This window comes from Cebus imitator, unplaced genomic scaffold, assembly GCF_001604975.1.
Source record: "Cebus imitator isolate Cc_AM_T3 unplaced genomic scaffold, Cebus_imitator-1.0 Scaffold88, whole genome shotgun sequence".
Lineage (NCBI taxonomy): Eukaryota > Metazoa > Chordata > Mammalia > Primates > Cebidae > Cebus > Cebus imitator.
In genome coordinates, this window is record NW_016107403.1 from 5971309 (window position 1) to 5981014 (window position 9706).

The 9706-nt window shown below is 43.6% G+C and overlaps 1 protein-coding gene across 3 annotated transcripts in view; it reads left to right on the forward strand.

The window, feature by feature from the left end:
* Positions 1-9706, forward strand: part of VIT (vitrin) — a 121693-nt gene that overhangs the window by 73051 nt on the left and 38936 nt on the right. For 2 of the 3 annotated variants that reach the window (XM_037740753.1, XM_017534884.2), the window contains exons 7-8: positions 553-744; positions 6977-7033. In XM_037740753.1, coding sequence (XP_037596681.1) covers positions 553-744; positions 6977-7033 — 249 coding nt within the window. The remainder of the gene's footprint in view (positions 1-552; positions 745-6976; positions 7034-9706) is intronic. The other variant, XM_037740754.1, reaches the window with a different exon arrangement.

Consider the following 9706-nt stretch of genomic DNA (forward strand, 5'->3'; position numbering starts at 1 on the left):
TGACAGAGCAAGATCCTGTCTCTAAAAAGAAAAAAAAAAAAAGTAGAATCCAGTTGGTTATGTTACCCCATTTTACAGATGAAAAAACCTGGAGGAGTTGACTAGTCATGAACCAACCTAAACTAGAGCATCTAGAATGCAGTCTCTAAGATGAAGTCATAGTGAAAGCCCCAAAAGTACCTTCAATCTTCTATTCCAAGGCCAATGCGAATCGAAACAGAAAAAAAACGTGTACATGAACCATTGCTAGTGGTGCCAGGCAAATTAATTCAGCAATTAATCATGTTCTGCCTTGTCTATATTCTACGTTGCTGCAGTTTTGACCTTCCATTTATTTTATCACTACTTAATCTTTGGTTGATTGAGTGATTGCTCTGAGAGCATACATTCTTTCAGGTAAGAATGTGGCTGTTACCTGGGTTTCGCCCTTCACCGTGGCTAGCACAGCTCCATGCTCATAGCTAGTGCTCAATCAACATTTATTTTATTTCTAGTTCTCTAAGAGCTTACAGGTTATTTTGTGGGCCCTAGTATAATTCCATTTTCTTACAGGTGAAACCACAAAAGCCTATCAGAGGCCACCCATTCCAGGGACAACTGCACAGCCGGTCACTCTGATGCAGCTTCTGGCTGTCACTGTAGCTGAGGCCACCCCCACCACCTTGCCAAGGCCATCCCCTTCTGCAGCTTCTACCACCAGCCGCCCCAGACCACAGCCTATGGACCACAGGAGCCAGGAGATGGGTCAGTAGGTAGACCATGTGTTGCTTTGTGCTAGGGAAATCGGAAATGGGGCTTTTAGAGTAACAGCTCTGTCTGAGCATCTATGGGGCTGGGTGAATGGGGAGCACTGGAGCACTGGGCCAGGAGTATGTGATTGCGTCCTCCTCTTAGATTCAAGGGAGGATATAGATTCAAAAATAGGATCTGCTGTTATCGTATGAATACCTTCCCATTGCAAAATCCTGATTTCTCCAAAGGCTCAGCTGAGGGGACGGTGGATTTCTATATAAACATTGTTGGGGTTTGTTGTTATTGGTTTTTAAGTGGCAAATGGCTTATGCTTGGAAGTCTTCAAATATTAAAAGCAAACAAAACCAAAAGAATCCCTTTAGGAAAAGTCAGATAGCTAACATTTTTGTTTCTCTTCTGATGGCTTTTTGTCTTACTACTTTACCCACTGCTCAAATCATGTTGAAGGTTTTATCAAAGTCCAGTTTACGGACTTAATCTCAGACTACATCAAACAGGGCCTTAACAGCCCATCTGATCATTTGATCTCGAGTTTCTGCACAGACTTCTATCTACACCATCCTAGGTTAATAAGCGTCTTCAACCTGGAAGGAAAAAATAGCACCAGGTGGGCAATATTCAGAAAACATTGATAGGACAATAGGGGAACTCCAGCTGCAGAAGTTTTCACCAGTTCAAGAACTTTTCTAGCAAAGAGGTGAAAACTTCTGCAGCTGAAGTTCCCCTATTGTCCTACCAATGTTTTCTGATTTCCCACCTGGTGCTACCTTTTCCTTCCAGGAGGAAGTACTCAGGACTTGTTTTTTTCAGTCTCACCTCCAGCTTCCAGTCACTACTGCCACATAGCATGACCTTTCCCCGTCCCTGCTCTCATAGCAGAAGCCAACTACCTACCTGTCCACCGTTTTATTTAAAAAATGCCAATCAGGCCAGGTGCAGTGGCTTATGCCTGTAATCCCAGCACTTCAAGAGGCCAGGGCAGGCAGATCACTTGAGTTCAAGACCAGCCTGGCCAACATGGTGAAACTCTATCTCTACTAAAAATATAAATATTAGCCAGGCATAGTGGCACGTGCCTATAGTCCCAGCTACTCAGGAGGCTGAGGCTGGAGAGTTGCTTGAACCCAGGAGGCGGAGGTTACAGTGAGCTGAGATCATACCACTGCATTCGAGCCTGGGTGACAGGGAGAGACTCCATTTCAATAAATAAATAATACACATACATGCAAATCAACACTTTGAATGTGCTAGACCGTTTTCTGAACACCTTACAAACATTTGTTAGCCTATTGAATCCTCTCTAACAACCCTATGAAGTAGATTTATGACTTCCAATTTGAATAATCCATCGCATTGATGAGGAAACCAAGGAGTAAGGCAGTGAGGAAACTGGTCCCAGGCCACACAGCTGGGAAGTAGTAGAGGTCAAATTCCAACTCCAGCCTGGCTCTCCTCTTCCTCGCAGGGGGTCATCCCTGCCAAAAATGAACACCCAGACCCAGGCAGAGCACATCTTGGCATGATTGGTGTGGCAAAATTAGAAGGTGCTCGGCCCAGCCAACTTCTTTAATTAATAATAAATAACAGAATGCATGTAGTACATATATTCCATGGACCAGGTATACTGCATGCATTATTTTAATCTTTGTAATAACTTTTTGAAATAGGAATTATTATTATGCCATTTTATGGACAACTCATTGAAGAAGCTGTGATATTAAGTCTCACAATAAGAATACCACAAAAAGAATTTTTGTGTCCGGCAATACATCAAACACTCCTCCACCATTCTATTCCTGTTCAACTCAGGAAAACACTAACACAGGTGCACAATACTTGACGGCTAAAGAAAAGCAGGAAGGATGCCGGATGGCAAGAGTTAACAGGGGTTCCATAGCCAGAAGTTTTCCTTTTTAACATTTCGGGCTCTTGATTTCAGATGTCTTAATTCTTTCAAAGATTTTTGAGCATCTGAGTAAGTTGTGTGCTCCTGTTTTCTCCTTAGAGGACTTTAAATTCTTACATAACACATATAATTAAACATGTGGCATATTTATTTGGCTACATTGGGAGCTTGGAAATCCTGTTGCAAGTTGGGCTCTGCTTGTGGAAAACCTAAGAAACTTGAAGTAGTGGCTCCTAACCTGGCAAAGTCTCATTATTCCTGGCTTGGGAACAGGAGCTTTGGACAACAGCCTCGCAGCCCATCAGTGTTCCTTCTTCATCCTCGTCCAGCACCTACTTCCATGCTGACCCATGGACTGCTAGACAAATGCTCAGAGCAAGCAGGCCGTAATTGCTGGGATAGGAGTCAAACTGGGGAAGGAGGGAAAGTTTTCTAAAAGTTGTATTGGCTACTCAAAGGAGTTTCTGCAGGTCTAAAAAGAAGTGAAAATTAATATTTAATTCTTTGTCTTTTTAAAATAAAAGTATTCATGAGCTACTTTCCAGAAACCAGACAATTCACTCATTTAAAGTACAATTCAGTGGTGTTTCATATATTCACAGGGTTGTGTGACCATCACCACAATCAATTCTACAACATTATCATCCCCCAAAAGAAATCCCATACCCATAAACAGTTATTCATCATTTCCCCAACCCCTCCTCCCCAGCACTAGGTAGCCAATTGACTTTCATGAATGCCTATCTTAATGGATACCTATAGATATGTGCTGTGATATTTCAGCCCAACTATATTAAATAATATTTAGATAATTCATTTTTTCCTTCAAATGACCTGAAAATTACAAAGCAAGTCTCCTTATACTGCTGATAGACAAGTGAGTTGGTGATATTGCACTTACTAAAGATTTTTCCTCTTTTTGTTTTTTTTTTTTGAGACGGAGTTTCATTCTGTTGCCCAGGCTGGAGTGCAATGGTGCAATCTCAGCTCACTGCAACCTCTGCCTCCTGGGTTCAAGCAATTCTCCTGCCTCAGCCTCCTGAATAGCCTGGAACTACAGGCATGTGCCACCACACCTGGCTAATTTTTGTATTTTTAGTAGAGATGGGGTTTCACCAAGTTGGCCAGGCTGGTCTTGAACTCCTGACCTTGTGATCCACCCACCTCAGTTTCCCAAAGTGCTGGGATTACAGCATGAGCCACCGCACCCAGCCAGATTTTTCCTCTTATATATGTGACTATAGGCAAAAGGTTCTAGAACTGGTTGTGGGCAGGGTGTTCAAGCAAAACCTAATTCACTTATTCATTCAACAAATGTTTTACTGAATGCCCACTATATGCCAGGCACTTTTCTAAATCTGGGCTACATCAATGAACACATCCCATCAAGATCCCTGCAGTAAGTTGCTTCAGCTTAGGACACCTGAAGAGCATGTAGCCAAAACAGGAGCTCCCTGTGTTTGGGGTCTGTGAGTCATTTGTACTCCAAAATGAGACAGGACATGGGAACTTGGAGAGGGTTCAAGGGAGAGTAGAAAGTACATAGCAGAATGTACTCCTCTCCCAGCCCATGTAGAGGAGATAAATGCAGGTGGAAGGTGGGGCTGGATACCAAGGCCACATCATGCTCCCTTAACTGACCCATGAATGTACAAAATAGCAAGACAGAGGGGAGCAAGTCAAGGCTGGGGGTAAGGGAACTGAGAGCCAGAGCACTAGAGACTTCTCACAGGGCAGGAAGGAGTCTTCCTTCATGGGAGAGACCAAGGACAATGGCCTCCTCAGGGACGGCACGGGAAGCCTGGAGAGCTGGATCTCTAGATAAGCTTAGGAAAGAGTTCTGGAAAAGACGGAAAATCCCTCCAGGTTCAGCTATAGGGCTGGCTGAATCTACCACAGGCTAAGGAGGTGGAGTGGCTGTGCCTTCCATTGTTTTTCTAATCAGGTTCATTTCAAGACATGCCATGGTTGCCTCAGCTGAGCTAGCATTGAACTTGTCCACAACCAAGGGTAGACCAAGGAGGGGAGAAGAACGCCGCCTAGTGGCAGGGAATAGCGATGACGGTGATCCTTCACCTTTCTACCTTCGGCTCCACCTTCTGACCAAGGGCCACTAAAGGGGAGGAAGAGTGAAATTTGAGGCAGGAAGAGGCATCTATCACTGCCCATTCCTTCCACACAGTTTCCCTTCTTATCAACACATCTCACCAGTGAACGCTTATCTCCCTTATCTGGAGAAGGCTTTTCCTAAAATCCAGTCTTATGAATAGCAAGAAAAAGACAAATATTCCAAAAGAAAGATGGGGAAAGTTCACAGCCAGGCAAGCTACAGAAGAACAACAAATGGCCAAAAAAAAAAAAAAAAAAAAAAAAAAAATTATAAAGATGTTCAGCTTCACCAAGAATCAAATAAGTGCAATATATACAACAAAATACCATTTCTCACCAACTCACATTGGAAATTGATAATATACAGTTTGGGTGTGAGTGTGGAGAAATGACCCAGCATTCACACTTCCAGGAATATATCCTAAGGTAATTATCAACCAGGGGTGAGAAGAAGCATGAACACAGATGCTGCTCAGAATTTTTTAAAGGAGATGATTTGTTTATCACTAGAAGAACAGTTAAAGAAGTTACTATACAGCTAGTAAAATGTCGAGAAATATGTGCGCTTAGTGACATGACAGAATTGGCCTGGGGCAGATCGTTCAGTCAAAATAGCAGCCTACAAAACAGCAAGGGAACCAATCTCATTTTTGCAATTGTGTGTTGGACATGAGAGCATGTACATCCCACAGAAAAAGGGATACAGCTCTGTATGCCAAAATTGTATACCAGTAACTACTGGCTATAGGACAAAAGGTGATTGCTTACTATGCAGAGTATGTCATGTTATTTTTACAGTAAGCCTATGTTATCTGTATAATTAAACACAAAATAAGGCTACTTTGAGGATGGGCATGGTGACTCATCCCTCCCCAGTTCTAACACTTTGGGAGGCCAAGCAAGAGAATCACTTGAGGTCAGGAGTTCAAGACCAGCCTGGGCAACAGAGCAAGACCCCTGTCCTATAAAAATTTTAAAAACTTAGAAGGGCATGGTGACGTGCACTTGTAGTCCCAGCTACTCAGGAGGCTGAGGCAGGAGGATCACTTGAGCCCAGGAGCTCAAGGCTGCAGTAAGCTATGATCACATCACTATACCCCAGCCTGGGGGACAGAGTAAGAGCCTTAAAAAAAAAAAAAAAAAAAAAAAAAAAAAAAAAAAAAAAAAAAAAAAAAAAAACCTACTTTGAGTTTGTCAAACAATTGAAACAAAGACAAAAAGGGTCAAAAGCTGACTTTGGATAGATCCATTTCTAAGAGAAATTGATATTTTCTTCCATGCCCTCTTGCCTCTTCCCCTCTATGAGACTTGGTTCTTTCCCTCAGCTGGATTTTACGTGCCTCTCTTTCCCCTCCCCCAAGGCTTTGCATTTCTCTAACAGAATGCTCTATCTCCCTTGTCCCTTTTAAAATCTTGCTTTAGAGAAATTGCCTAATAAATAATGAATGCTGAAGTGTGTTTGCTTCTCTCATATAGTAATTAAGGATAACCCATTGTGTACCTCTAAAAATGACGGAAAGCTAATGCTATTTGCATCAATACCATGTTAACGCAGCTTAGCAAATTGCTAAATGTTAAGTGACATTTCTACTGAAAGATTACTTCAACTTGCCCATGAGTGGCACAGTTGAAAATTATTATAAGAATAATGACGTGTAAAGAAATATGACATTTGAGTAAAAGATACTTTGATAATTGTGAAATACAAAGGTTATTATTACCTGTAGTTTTTAGTTAGTGTTTTAAGTTAAAATCCTTTTTTTTTTTTTCCATTTGAATGCCTCTCTCAAGGCAGGTTCAGACTGCCCAAAGATAGAGCTTCAACTTGTTTCCGACCTTGGTAATGTCTTGCTAGGTTGGATCATGGAAAGAATAAGAACAGTTTGATTAAAATTCATTGCCGGGCACAGTGGCTTATGCTTTGGGAGGCCAAGGTGGGCACATCACTTGAGGTCAGGTGTTCAAGACCAGCCTGGCCAACATGGTGAAACCTCATTTCTACTAAAAAAATTTTTTTAAATTAACTGAGCCTGGTAGTATACATTTATAATCCCAGCCACTCGGGAGGCTGAGGCCCGAGAATCACTTGAACCTAAAGGCTGCAGTGAGATGAGATCACGCTACTGTACTCCAGCTCTGGGCATAGAGCTCCGACTCATAAATAAATAAAATTAAATTCATGCTCTGACCAATCAAATGTTCTTACAGATCTCTGGTCCACTACCACCTATACAAGCAGCCAAAACAGGCCCGGAGCCAATCCAGGTGAGACCCTGAACTCCCTTTCCAGCCACTGATGAAAGTTAAGCTTGTTTACATGGGGTTCCTCTTGCCACATTTTTGCCATTTAAATTTAGATTTGGACAAAGACTATTAAACCACTTAGGCAAATAGAAGATAAGGCTCCAGGGCCTGACTTGTAAGAAAACATGCAAGGAAGTCTTTAAGTAAGCAAAGCTCTTTCGCACTCTCCATTCCCCGGAAGCCAAGAGGCTGCCATAGAGATGTCTCGGGATTCAATAACTGCTCTTAGAGACCTGAAAAGGGATGCTCTCCAGGGCTTACTCTTGAGGAACTAAGGTAAAACAGTGAGGGCAATTTATATCGTCTACCAGGAAAGAGGCTTTTTTTCTCTTTTTTGCCTGAGTATTTCTAATGCCACCAGGGATAGAGATACATACCCTCTCCCCCAGGAGTTCACCTATGAATTCTGAGATGCCCCTGGCTTTCTTCATTCTGTATGCCCCTTAACAGTTTGGCTGAAGACCTAGGAATTCAGCAAATTCTCTTATCTGTGGCACTGTGAAGGCCTGCAGATAAGAAAGGAAAAATTTAGCAGGGTTTGATGGTTTCCACAAACTCTACCCACAGCCCGGTCCATAAGCTGATAAGACTTGATGAAAGTATACCATTCCTTCTGAAGCCACACGGCACTGGGACCAGAAGCCAGGACCTGCAGTGCAGGGGTGTTCTGGTCTTCCCCCTGCTGGGGGATACTTGTCCACCCTCCACAGTTCTTAGAAACTGTGGATTCTGGGCCTGGTGGTGGATCATGACTATAATTCCAGCACTTTGGGAGGCCAAGGCGGTAGATCATGAGGTCAGGTGTTCAAGACCAGCCTGGCCAACATGATGAAACCCGATCTCTACTAAAAATACAAAAATTTTTTTTTTTTTTTTTTTTTGAGATGGAGTTTCGCTCTTGTTGCCCAGGCTGGAGTGCAATGGCGCGATCTTGGCTCACTGCAACCTCTGCCTCCTGGGTTCAGGCAATTCTCCTGCCTCAGCCTCCTGAGTAGCTGGGATTACAGGCACACGCCACCATGCCCAGCTGAATTTTTGTATTTTTAGTAGAGACGGGGTTTCACCATGTTGACCAGGATGGTCTCAATCTCTTGACCTCGTGATCCACCCGCCTCGGCCTCCCAAAGTGCTGGGATTACAGGCGTGAGCCACCGCGCCCGGCCAAAATACAAAAATTAGCTGGGCGTGGTGGCGGGCACCTGTAGTCCCAGCTACTTGGGAGGCTAAGGCAGGGAATTGCTTGAACCCAAGAGGTGGAGGTTGCAGTGAGCTGAGATCACATCACTGCACTCCAGCCTGGGTGACAGAGCAAGACACCATCTCAAAAAAAAAAAAAAAAAGAAAGAAAGAAAAAAGAAAGAAACTGTGGGTTCTGTTTTGCTTGCTACTGGATAGGGGCAGCGGCCCCATTGGCTCCCCTGGTCGGGGCGGGCAGCTTCTGTCAGCTTCACAATTGCACCTTTGCCAATGCACATGCTGTTGTCCTGGACAAAAAGGCTTAAGAATCCCAGGGCAAGGACTCCGAGACCATCTTAGGCCTCAACAGACTCATGGGACTCTTCAGGAGGCCAAGCCATGGGGCACTGTTTCCTCTTGTCCCCTTGGCCAAGATTTTTGCCTCCTCTGCAACCCCCAAAAGTACAGCCAGGCACAGAGAGCTCGGATGACTTCCAAGGAAAATCTGAACTCATGTAATTTTCACTAGGGGGCAAAATAAGGAAAGAAAGCACCTGCTGGGTGTCTGTAAGTCAGCTGACCCTGTGTAATCCCCTCGGGTATCCAAAGGCAAGATCCTTCAGGAGCTACCTTCCAGAAACCTGTTGGAGCAGATGCCAGCCTGGGTAAGCTGCCGGCTGCTTACCGTCCCTGCTCCCTGGGAATTTGCTCTGTGGCACTTTGCAAACACAAGGGCCTCCCCACACACTTGATCTTGGCCTCTGCAGCTCAACTTCAGGTCACCAGAGTTTAGGGGCATGCTAAGACATTTTTACCTCGAGAAAATATCTCTTTGATTGATCTGTTTTCAGTGTGTCAAAGCGAAAATCTTTGTCAACAAAGACACCCAAGGGCTGTCATTACTTTATGTCCCTTCAAGAGGTTCCCCTACTAAGCAGCCTATGCACCTGCCTAGCCTATCCTCAGACTGGCCTCCAGGATACAGCACAGATACCCAGACACAGCCTGTGATTTGGATACAGTATGGGAGATGGTTGGCAAGGAGGCACATTACCTGATTTGCATCTTTGATTTTTTACTGCGTGACAATGTTTGGTTTGTTTCAAGGTTGTATTCTGCTGAATGCATTTGGCTTCATTCCCTTTCTTCTAAGGTTACCGTCTTCCAGTTCTATATAGCTCTGGGACTTTCTGTTTCTTCTCCATTCTTCTTCATGTTCCCAATAATTCCACTCTATCTTGACCCACACAGATGTTCCTAGCCTCTTTTTTTCTTTTTTTTTTTTTTTTTTTTTTTTTTTTTTTTCTTTTTTTTTTTTTTTTTTTTTTTTTCTTTTTAGACGGAGTCTCACTCTGTCTCGAGGCTGGAGTGTGTGCAGTGGCATGATCTCAGCTCACTGCAACCTCTGCTTCCTGGATTCAAGCAATTCTCCTGCCTCAGCCTCCTGAGTAGCTGGGA